We start from the raw sequence: 11,613 nt of genomic DNA, 5'->3' as shown, positions 1-11,613 counted from the left end.
AGGTGCACCTGTAGCGCCCGGAGTCACTGAGTGGGTTCCCTGTTTGTCCCTCATCTGTGGGGGGGTAGAATACAAGTCAGTGAGTTTAGACCTCAGAGCTGAGGTGGCCACCTGTCCCTGAAGCCCTGGTGCAGAGGCAGGAAAGCAGCTCTGAGGGCACTGTGGTCCCCACTAATGAGGATACGCACAGAGGACACAGTCACTGTGTTCTGTCCTGTGATGATTTTTGTCTTTTTTTTTTTTTTCTGTAAAACCACAGACATTTCAGAACCACACTGCAGGAGCCAAAGAGTCAGCAATCGAAAGCATAACCATTGCATAGTATTAAATGAACAGAGATGGTGAGTTCTTTATTTACAATCATTGTCTAGATAAAAAAATTCATAAAAACAGATGAATGATCATAAATTATTGACCCCCTAATGGGGTAAATTGCCAAACGTACCCCATGCTGCTAGATATAGGACGCAGAGTGCAAGCTTTGTGTACTACAGTGTTATGACAAACCATCCATTTCCTGTGTGCGTGCGTGTGTGGCTGTGTGAGAACCTGGGAGAGTGAGGGGCACATGGGTGATCATCATTCCTGAAGAAACGACTGACGCGCACGCTGGGCATTCTTGGTAGCTTCCACAGCTCCTTGCCCCCCAAGCAAGGTCCACTTGTAGAACCCTCCCATTGGCCTTGGGCTCTGCCCCCAAAGCACAGGGAGCCTGGTGTGCTAGCCCAACGATCTTGACGTCATGGAATGAGTGCTCATGGATACATGGGCAAACAGAAAGGGAAGGTGGAAAAACAAGAAAGGAAACTCCAAAAAACCACCATGTTGCAAGGTTTTTCAGCTGCACGTCCATCCTTCCTCCTGAGAGTGTGGTGGGCAGGCTTTGGTGGTGTTTGTACCAGAATCCAATAAGCACATCCGAGGCCTGGTCCCCCATGGTTGGGGATGCAGTGTCCTCTGCTGGATACATTCAGAGAGATTTCTTCATGACATTCAGGTGGTGCTCTTTCACGCAGAAGGTCCTCATTACAGAGAGGTTTTGCCAGGTGGGATGGGCTGACTTCAAACTCTGAACCCCTCAGGTTTTCCCATAGCTGTTAGACGTAGGCCCTCCCAGCTGACTATGGCTCTGTTCCCAAGTGGCTCTCATCGTGTTAGTGGAAGAGTTCTCTGGGCCTGGAGGAGGGCAGAGGTGGGGCTGACACTAATCACTGGAAGGGTGAGGAATGGATTTTGCAAGCCAGGCAAAAATGTTTGGTTTTCTTTGAAGCATGGGACATCATTGATCATGGTATTCAAAATGTCTTTTGCACTGTACAAGTTTATGGAAAAAGATCATATGCTGAAAAGTCTCAAAGCAAACTTTGTATTAAATACAAAAGTTCTTTTATGAAAAAAGCCGAGACCCACAAAGTGCTTAGCGGTTAAGAGGCTGACAGACAATTAAATAAGCTCTTATTAAGTGGGATTGCTAGTGCTGTTATTGTCTTGGGGGAATAGCCACCTTTCTCACCTGTGACGCAGGAGGGTTTCAGAATGGCTTTCTGTCTGGGGAAGCAAGACTTGCTGTTAGAAGGCTACAGTATAGATTGTGACTACAGGAAGACAATTTGGTTTAAAAATCACACTGAATACATCTCAATATACACATCATAAGGTTCATTTAGATCTAAATAGTGCAGAGAAAAAGGCTATTCTTTGAAAATAAAAATAAAAGAAGCAAGCCATACTAATCCTCATCCAATATGCCAACAACTCATGTGCTGTCCTTTATAAAGAAATAAACCTCTAAATTACAAATAAAAAAATCAACACAATACCATTTATGATATTTTATCACTACCTCGCCCTCTCTACAGACAGTGCCAAAGACTACCTATTTTGGGAATGCTCTTGGTAAACTCAAGCGAGTTTCATTGAGAGAAAAGCCTTGGAGCAGCGCTGTGCAGATTCTGGCGTCCTCGGGTTGGGATGGCTATGGGAGTTACAAACCCAGGACGCTTCTCTCCTCTTCTCCCTTCGTCTACGGAGCATGTTGGTGAACCCCTTGGGATGGATCCTCAGTACCATCTGGCTTCTGCCTGGGCCTTCCATAGTAATAACATTATGGAAACGGAAATCGCAGGCAAAATAAGAGCATGGCTATTGTAAAACATCAAGGATGCAACCCGGAGAAGTGTCTGTGGGGCCGAGCTGTTTTCACAGCACCTCAGCCACCAGTGTTCTTAAACCATACAAATAGCCAAAGACATTATCTACAGGTTTGTAAACAAATTACATTCTTCTCTTTAGGACATAAATAAGTTAAAATAGAGCAGTTTAAGCAGAAACAAGGCAACATGCCGGCAAAGAAACTTTATATATCCATGTATGTATATATATATATATATATACACACACACACATATATATATATGTATATATATATATATACATATATATATATCTACCTATCTATATGGACGTATACAGTCCTGGAGAAGTATACGTGGATATAGATACACAGAAATGGATATAACCTTGCGAGTGTCTATGAGTTCTTCGGTTCCATTGGTGCAAATCTATTAGGCGAATTAAGCTCTGCAATTTCAAAAAGTTATTAAATTAATCTATACAACTGAGACCATGCTGTGCAAGCATTTCAAAAACTCACAGACCAGTGGATTGGATAAATAGTCTCAGAAAAGAGTCTGTTTGAAGTTCCCGCCTAAGAAAACGGAAAAAACAAAAACAAAAAAACCCTCCCCAGCCCCGCAAACACAAACAAGGGGAGGATGGAAAGTGCCCAGTACATTCATGCGGGGAACGTGGTGGCCGGGCAGGACAGGGCTGGTCCTCGACTGGGCAGGAGCCAGGAAGGGCTTGCTTTTGGAAACCTCTCACTTGCTCCCGATGCTCCCAGGCGAAGTCCGCCCCCTGCCTCCAAGTGAAAAAGAGTTCAAACAGCATCGCAGCCAGGGAAGGGGTCTGTGGGTGGAAACGCCCGGTTTTCTCTCCATTGTTTGGTTTCCTTGTTGCTCCTGCTGCGTGGGTGAGAGGGGGACTGGAGGGTGCCCAGGAGGCAGGTGGGAGTGGGTCCGTGAGGGCCGCCAGCGGGCAGGTCCTCAGCTAAAGCGACGTCTCCAGGCTGTGGATGGGGCTCCCTGGACTCGAAGAGGTAGCTGATTTGCTCGTGTCGGTCGTCAGGTTGATCCCGCTGTCGATGGCGCTGTTGTTCTTGTTGAGCGATGACGGCGGGCTTGAGTTCTGCTTGAGGGCGGCATCTTCTTCCAGGTCCGTGTCATCGATGAGGGGGATGTGGGGCTGCGAATCTTCGATCCGGAATTCAGGATGAGCCATGAAATTATGGATGGAGGTTCGAGACTCGGGCTTTTCTAACCCTTCATAGAGAGAGCTACGGAAGGCTTTCACGACGCGGATCTGTAAGGGAAGCACAGGGTCAGGAGCACTGTGCTGGGCCAGGCTGAGCTGGGGAGCTGGAGGGCAAGGCGGGAGAGGAGGGGGCTGCCGGCATCCACGGCATCGACAGAGGGAAGAATGGCAAGGGCTCAGGTTATGTGCGTCCCTGAGTTGGTTTTATCAAGTGGCTTTGGTTTGGTCAGAACTACAGTATGTGGACAGGAGGGGTCATCGAGCACCATCGGAGATGCTGGGGCCCTGCAGTGAGGAGAAGCAGAGTCCACTCCAACGTCCACCTCCACCTAATGAGAGACCGAGCCTTGGTAATCTCACAGCAGAGGTCCAGACAGGAAGGGGTGGGGCCAGGGAGAGAGTAGGAGCAGAGAGAGGAGAGGCTATTTTTTTAAAAAAAATTAATGCTAAAACCACACACACAGTTAAGAAACCAAACTACATGGAACAGATTATGTGTCACACGGAAAGGAACAGGAAGGAGAGATGGGATGAGATAGAGTGAGAGAAAACACACAGAGGCCAAACAGAGAACAGGACACCAAACCAAGGCAGCGAAGCAATCAAAGCCAACTCAGGGCTTTCTGAGGTGCAGAGCGGAGGCAGCCAGCAAGCACGGAGGAGCTGGCGGACTGGTGAGTCCGGGACAGGGAGCATGCCACGTCCGAGCCAGGAGCTACACAGCACTCATGGATGGACACGCCACACTCGGAAGCCTGGACGATGTGAAAGAAGTTGTTTGTACCCAGCGTTTCTTTCCTTCATGCATGTGGGAGGTAAACACTCGAGTATAGACTCCAAGCCCTGGCCAGTCATTGCAGCTTGCTTGGGGGTCTCTTGTTTTCTGGGGGATACTTTGTTTATTTCTTCATTTTGCTTTGAAAACACAAAACCAGAAAAATTAGGCCAGAATCAGATGGCCAAAGCCAGGCCCCTGGGGTGAGTGGTTCTTGGAGGGGGATGGGGTGAGGGTGGAACTGAGCTACAAGATATTGAGGTGTCCCCTCTTGAGCTGTGAACCTCGTGTCCAGACCTCAGTCTTTTCCTCCACAGAATGGAGGGCTAGTGGACATGGTTAGTACTGGGCATGGAAGCAAGAAGATCCAGTTCAGTCTTGGCCCTGACATTTCCTGTGCCTTGGCTATGGGCAAGCCACACCACCTCTCTGTTGTGCTCTGTCCTGCCTCACAGGGTGTGGAGCAACAGAACCTTCACTTGAAAGAGAGGTGTCCCTTCTCTGGACCCTGGGGAGGTCCTGGCCTGTCATCTTAAGGGGCTGATGGAGATACCTCCTGCTCTCTTTCCGGGCCCCATTGAGAGTGTAGCAATAGGTGGGAAAACAGGTACCCAGACACCCTTAGTAGCGGTGGAGCCTCAGCTGGTGGGGTGTGCAGCCTCAGGATGCTGCCTGGCCTGCTGTGAGGCAGAGGCCTGCAGGAGACACTTAAGGGGAGGCCTTGAATCCCGGTCTAGAGCTCTAGCTAAACCCAGGGCAGCTCTCTGGCACTGGCAGGAGGCCCTCTTCCCTGGGTGTGAACATCCTCAGTGACTGTGGAGAGAGTTCTCGGTGTCATAGCTGAGGTCTATTTTCCTGTCAGGATGGGGGGTTGTTTCTAGCTCACCGAATGCTCCTCTGCCCTCTAAGAGTATACAGAGAAAGTTTAACAACGTTCCACAGTCTTCCTTCTTGATCTCAGGCAAGACTGGGCAGTTTGGCCTTTTTCTCCTCAACTTTTCCTCCTTTACTGGCAGCCATCTCTTATTAGTGCTGCCATTTGCTTGTCTTCCAAAAAGCATCTCTTTTCCTTCTCCTGCTTACTCCAGCTGTGGGCTGGGAATCAGAGAATCCCACTTGCTGGAATCATGAATTAAATAAGAGGCATCAGGTGCCAAGGAGGTGCTGCTAGCCAGCCACTGCCTTGGTACTAGTGCCCAGTGAAGGCTGTGTGGGCTGCCCTGACGTTCTGGCCTCCAGAGTCCTATTTGTGGCTCCACAGAGTTTATTAATACTCTGATGTCCAGGTAAGTGGGCCACGATACCCTTCAGTGAGACCAAAGCAAAAGAGGTATCACAGGCCTGTTTCCTATCTGAAAATGGGAGCAGTACACATCACTGTTGCTGTTAGCCCAGTGCTCAGTGTGTCCAAGGCTGCCTGCAGGAAGATGCTGGCTGGGACACTTCACATATGCATGGGGAAGGGGACAGTGGCAGGCCCCTGTCATGGGACTCACAATGTTGAGGGACAACACACAATGAGATGAGGCCCCTCTGCCCTCCCCCTGGGATGGAGACAACAGAAAGAATGAACTGCTCTGGACAAGACTGTGGGGACGAAACTGTTCGGGACGTCCCGCCACGGCCATCTCAAGTCTCCACTTCGGTTCTCTCTGCTGCTGAAATGGAAAAATACGGGAAGAAAAAAATGCTCTTCCATTTCCTCTCCTCGCCTGCCTCAAAGATGGGATTTAGGGTAGGGGCCATGTTGGGTACCAGGGCAGGGGAGAGAGAGGGGACCCAGGAGAGCTTTCGGGTGTTCAGCTGCACTGGCACACAGGGCAGGGGCCCTGGCCCACAGCTGAGGCTCTGAGGGGTGCACAGCCCTGCTCTGAGATGGGCTCCACATACTCGAATGTTTACCCGGCTTCAAGGAAGCCAAGAGTCTGGGATTGATTCACATTCGCTTCAGGCTCAATGTTAAAGACTCACAACCTCTTTTAATTTCACTCTCTCTTGCTGAACTCTGTGTCCAGGGTTCTCTAGCCCTCTAGGGAAACAAACACAGGGAATATTCAGATAGTGGAGAGGTCTGGGCTCCCTCCGCCCCACCACAGAAGCAAGCCATTTTCTCACCAACCCAAGGTCATGCTAAGTTAGTCACCAAAACCCTAATGAGAGATCCAACTTTCTTTCCTTTTCACTGTCTTCATTTCTCCTCCCAACAATGTAAACTCCATGCCCCAGCAGTTCTAAGAACCAGGAGTCTGGAGGGAAGTTAAAGCAGAGGTATCCTATCTGTAATAGAGATGTGGTGTCCAAATGTGGCCTGGGCCTGGCTCAGGGGCCTGCACTTTGGCTTAGTGGGTATGAAGGAACAGGGCTTTCAGTGATGAACGTGGAGCCTGCTGTTGATTTGCGAAGGACAGAGATGGCTTTAGACAAGCTGGAAACTTGTGGGAGATAAGAAAGGTAGAGGATCTTGGCCTTGGAAGAGAGAAAGCTGATCACCAATGGTAAATGCCGGACCGGTTGGGGGATACCAACAGGGAAACACCTTCCTAGCCTCCTGAGTCCTGGATCATGGCTCCAATGAAGCTGTAGCCATGGGCACTGGCTCCCGAGTGGAAATTCAACTCCATGGCTCTTGGGCTGTGGACCTGTCTGGGTGACAGGATGAAGTGGGAGGAAAGTGAGAGATTTTGAAGACAGATCTCTGACAGCTCCTTTGCTGTGTGATCTTGGCCAAGTCAGTGTCTTCCTGTGTTAGTGGACACACCGGTAGATCCTTCCTTCCTCCTTCGGAACTGTTGAGTAGGGATCTAGTAAGGAATTTTTGGGGTGGCCACTGAATTTGTGGGAGAGAACAGATTCCTTTGTGAGTAAGGAGGCAGGGAACAGCAAGAGCATGCAGCAGATTCCCTCCCGAGTGTGCCAGTGCCAACCTGGCTGGATGCCATGCTCCTGATGGGCACTTGTCTTCAAGGGGCCTACTTTTCCCGGTGGCACTGTGTGGGGTGCCAGTGTGCACGGGGACTGTGCTCACCCCAGTGTTGCAACCTAGCAGTTAGTCTCCACACACTGCCTGTGACAGGCCTGTATGGGCAACTCTTGGAAACCCAGGGTACAATGTTTTGCCTTGTGCTGAGGAACCCAGACAGCAGGTATTTCTGCCTCAGCTAACACATGGCTGGCTTCCTGTGCTGGAGAATCCCCAGGAGGAAGGTGTTGCCCAGAGGGAGGCAGCTCACCTCTTATCTTACCCGGGTGGACCCTGCCCCTTGCTTCCCGGCCAACTGCTTCACTCCTCCCTGTGTTAAGAAAGCACTGGCTTCTTAAGGGAACTTGCCCAGTGCCTAGAGAGTCCTCAGTTCTGGGAGAGCAGGGGAGATGTGATAGAGATGGAACAGAGGATTAAGGGATATTTACTGAGTGTTGCCATTGTGACTGCGGTGACAACATCATTGAGATCCCCTCTGGAAGCCAGTGTCCTTGGGCAGGATGGTCAGGCTCTTTTTGAGAACTCATGGCCAAGAAAGGATCTGGAAAGGATCCATAATTCTGAATTCTAAAGCAGAGGGTAGGAATGGGCAATATCTAGGAGAGCTGCACGGGGGTTCTGTGAGGGAGCCGTGAATGAACAATCCTGTCGGGTCATTCAGGAGATAAGAGGTCACAGGCAAGGTCAGTTATGGTCCAGCCTCTGCTTGGGCTCCTTATCCCGAAGCTGGGATATGGGTCACATGGGCTAAAGGGGCCTGGCTTGGGAAGAGATCGGCTCAGAGCCAGGAAGCGCAGAATGGGCATAAATGGGCATTTCTCTGAAGGTGAAGTGTCACCCCAGGACTGGCCTCTTCGAATGGCTTACAAGTGACAGGAGAAAAGGCGAAGATGAAGTTACGAGGTGGGAAAGGCCAGTTCTTCCAGCCTATGAGAGCTAAGATGAGGGTAAGCTGCAGGAAGCTCTCCTGGGGCTACACGGATGCCCTGAAGATAATATGAGGTCTTTCACGGCCAGGGCCAAGTGCTATGCTTCAAGAATGAGGCCAAATCAGAATGGAAAAAAGAACTGAACTCACACCCAGAAGCCAGTCTCCTGGTATAGCTAGGAGGACTTAGGAATCACCAACAGGGTTCTCCAGGCCAGAACATCTAGTGATGGCACTTTAGGACAGGTGGTGGCATGGGACACCCATGCCAGAGGCAAGCTGATGCAGGGACAGGATAGAGGAAAACATCAGAGAGGGTAGAGCCACCTATTAAGGCACAGTCTAGGAGTAGGGACACAGTGCTTCACAGAAGCTCCTAGTGCCTCATGGAAAAGTGACTCAGACACCATTTGCTCAAACAGATCTCCCTGTCATCTTGGCTCAGCTAGCTACCCCATCACTGATTCTGTGCTAATAAATGAAGACTTTTATGTGTCCTTTCTGCATACTGCTCAGGACAACAACCACAGAAAGGTGACAGCCACAAGCATAGGCCGTCAGCAGGCTCTGAGCCTGTGCTTCCTGTCAGAGGCCACAGGGGCGGAGGGAGCCCTGTCCTGCACACAGGCCATGGTCAGTGGCAGGAGATGTGTGTAGCAGCTGTTCTTGGATGGAGGTGGAGACATTTTTTAAAGTATCAAGGCCTGGAGGCTATTTTTCATCAAGGTGCTGAAGACTGGCAGGGATAACAAACACACATTTACTTTGCTGTTGTTTTGAGACAGAGTCTCACTATGTAGTTCAGGCTGGCTTTGAACTCTCTATGTAGCCCAGGCTGGCCTCAAACTCACACCGAACCTCCTGTGTCACTCTCCCAAGTGCTGCTTTACAGACATGCACTTGTATCTACCTGAGAAGATCAGAACTAGGGGCCCCTTTGACAGAGATGAAACAAAGGAAGCAGGTGGTAAACAAAGACCGATTTCCTCTAGGACCTGAAACCATGCAGAGGTCCGTGAAAGGTCTAGACAAAGCCAGAGACACCTGGGTCAGAAGTGATGGTGTGAGGAAATGAGCTTGGCATGAGGGAGATGAAGGGGAGGTGTTCAGGCTGTTCCTAAGTCAAAGGAAGGCAGGATGTGGAAGGTAGACCAAGATCCCTTCCAGGTGTAGGGCTTGACCCACCAGTTTCCACCTGAGGTCAGTTGACTGGGTCAGGAGCCCTCTCTCTTCCAGAAAAGGGTCAGAATGCCACTGCGCTCTGCCCTCTGCTGGAGAAATGGTGTTTATAAGGCAGCCGATGTGCCAAGGAGAGAGGTGACATGGAGAGGCAGAGACTGAACTGCTGGGGCAGTACCTCTGGGCTGTGGTCTCCTTGATGGCCTGGGACTCCTGATTGATTGTGACCTCTGACCTGCAGGGACCTCTTGGTTCATCTCTCCCCCTTGGCCATGACCCCTCACTAATGGTGCTTCCTGACCAGCTGAGAAACTCTGGATGAAATGACCCCTCTCTTGGTTGGGCCCTGCTGTGCCTGTGACCCCTGAGGACTTTTGCCCCTTGACTGTGGTAACTCTGCACATGACTTTGGGTGTAACTGTGCCCTCCTGGCCAACTCTGGCCCCTGACCTTGGATCGAGGCTTTTCCCGACAGAGTACGAACATGGGACTCTGTTCGTCCCTCGGTGACTCTGCCCCATTGGGCTCTGGGACCCAGTAGTGGATCGGGACCATTTATCACTGAAACCCGGGCCCTCCTGACCAATGGTGATGCTTTGACTCAGAACCTTTGGCCACCTGTAGCTCTAATGACACTCAACTGCCTGACTGCAGTGCGGACCCAACTAAACCTGGCCTGTGGAGGGACTGCCACCCTGTGACTGGCCCTGACTTCCTGCCCACCTAGGACCCTCCCCAGGGGCTTTGGCCCTTCAGCCCCTGGTCCTGACAGTGACCAGCTGCCCCCCTTGTCCTCTGATACCCGGCCCCTGCCCGCCAGCCTGCCCAGGCACTGGCATTGGTGGCGCCAGCAGAGCGGTAAGGAGTCACACTCACGCCCAGCTGCAGCAGGAGGAAGGCTGGTCGGAGAGGAAAGAGCATTGGACAACGACACGCGACTAGGGCTAGAGAGATTGGCTACATCCTGGCTCTGGCTGGTGACCGAGGACTGTCTCCGCAGGGCACCCTGAAAGGAGGCCCCGCTCTTGAAAGTATTGACTACTTCAATCTGCAACGGAGGAGAGAACGAAACAAGTTGCAAAAAGAACGGACACAACAGCAACATGATCGACAGGCACCACGTCACAAGAGCAGCCGCAGCCACAGTGACAACGACAAAGTCACTCAAATCAAAACGAAAAAATACCAGACGCACGCCAAGGCTCTGAAAGATGTCTGCCCTCGGTAGTCCCCACACTCCCGGGCAGGACGCGGGGCTCTGGCCTCTCCCTCACACTAGGGGCTCAGGGCCAGTGGGCTAGGCTGAGGAGAGGGTGGGTGGTCTGCACGGAAGACAGCAAATGCTCAGCCTCCCTCAAGGCCAGGCATGGAGCCCAGTAGTGTGGGGGGGCCCCTGCGTGGGAAGACCTTGGCCCAAGCTCCAGCTAGGTAGCCTCGGGCAGGTCCCCACTCTGAATCCCATTTCTTGTCCTTAGGATCAATGCCATCTACCTGGCAGTGTTATCTGTAAGTGACAAAGTGCCAGGCCGCATTCACGCTTAGTAGGGTCATGCCCATTAGGAAACTCTAGTCCCTGCTTCCTCCTGAGAGCTGGAGGCCTGCAGGGGAATTGGGGGCACCAGGACCGTGAGTCCAGAGAACCACCCAGCCCTCACAGGAATTACAGGCTGCCAGGTCAGGTCAGGGAGGGGCCAGGCCTGTCTCTGAGTTTGACTGCCCCCTGACCTGCCCTGTCCGTGCCAGTTTGGCAGGAAGGGTCAATTCAGGGCTTTAGTGACTGCCAGAACTAGGGAGTCACATCCACCTCTCAGGCTGAGTCAAGCGAGAAGAGGTCTGGGATGGGGTACCGTGGGGTATGAGGCAGCCCAGGGGAGCTGCTTGCTACACCACTGGAAATGAAGTCGCTGGTTTGTAACTCTTTCCCAGAGTGCTGTGGGAGAGCGAGGCAGAAGGGGCCTCTCTCTCGGTTTCCTGGTTCCCTTTGATGCTGACTTCATGGGGCTCTGACAGAATTCCTAGGCTGCGACACCTGCCCAGGTAGTGTGAGAGTGCGAGGTGTGTGTGTCACAGACTCTGCGGCAGCCACATGGGGAGAAACCTGCTTGTGGCTAGCATGCACTGTGTGTGTGCCCCCGGTGTGCGTCCAGTGTGCACATGTGCAAGGAAACACCAGCCTTGCCTCAGTTCCCTCGACTCCCCGGGGGCAGTCTGGAGCCCCTTGTGAGAGCAAAGGATGTATGTGGTTAAAGGTGCCCACACCTCCCAGAGGGGGACCTCCAGTTCTGGGAACCCGGGGTGACCCTGGCTTGCCATCTCCATCCAGCTCTGCCCTGTCCCTCCTGCTCGCTGCCTGAGCTGCCAGTCCCCTCATTCAACTCC

General features: G+C 51.7%; 1 protein-coding gene across 9 annotated transcripts in view; it reads right to left on the bottom strand.

The window, feature by feature from the left end:
- Window positions 1–2,883: 2,883 nt before the first annotated feature.
- The window catches only part of Atp2b2 (ATPase plasma membrane Ca2+ transporting 2), a 241,002-nt gene continuing 232,272 nt past the window's right edge, over window positions 2,884–11,613 (bottom strand). For 4 of the 9 annotated variants that reach the window (XM_010619211.2, XM_010619217.2, XM_010619235.2 and 1 more), the window contains one exon: window positions 2,884–3,420. In XM_010619211.2, coding sequence (XP_010617513.1) covers window positions 3,109–3,420 — 312 coding nt within the window. In that variant the 3' untranslated portion in view covers window positions 2,884–3,108. Of the gene's footprint in view, window positions 3,421–6,121; window positions 6,177–10,106; window positions 10,283–11,613 lie in introns of all 9 variants that reach the window. The other 5 variants (XM_033768006.1, XM_033768008.1, XM_033768009.1 and 2 more) reach the window with 3 other exon arrangements.

Source organism: Fukomys damarensis, unplaced genomic scaffold, assembly GCF_012274545.1.
Source record: "Fukomys damarensis isolate Sample0158 unplaced genomic scaffold, DMR_v1.0_HiC HiC_scaffold_24, whole genome shotgun sequence".
Lineage (NCBI taxonomy): Eukaryota > Metazoa > Chordata > Mammalia > Rodentia > Bathyergidae > Fukomys > Fukomys damarensis.
The sequence above is the reverse complement of the archived record's forward strand: the minus strand, read 5'-3'. Positions and strand labels throughout refer to the sequence as shown.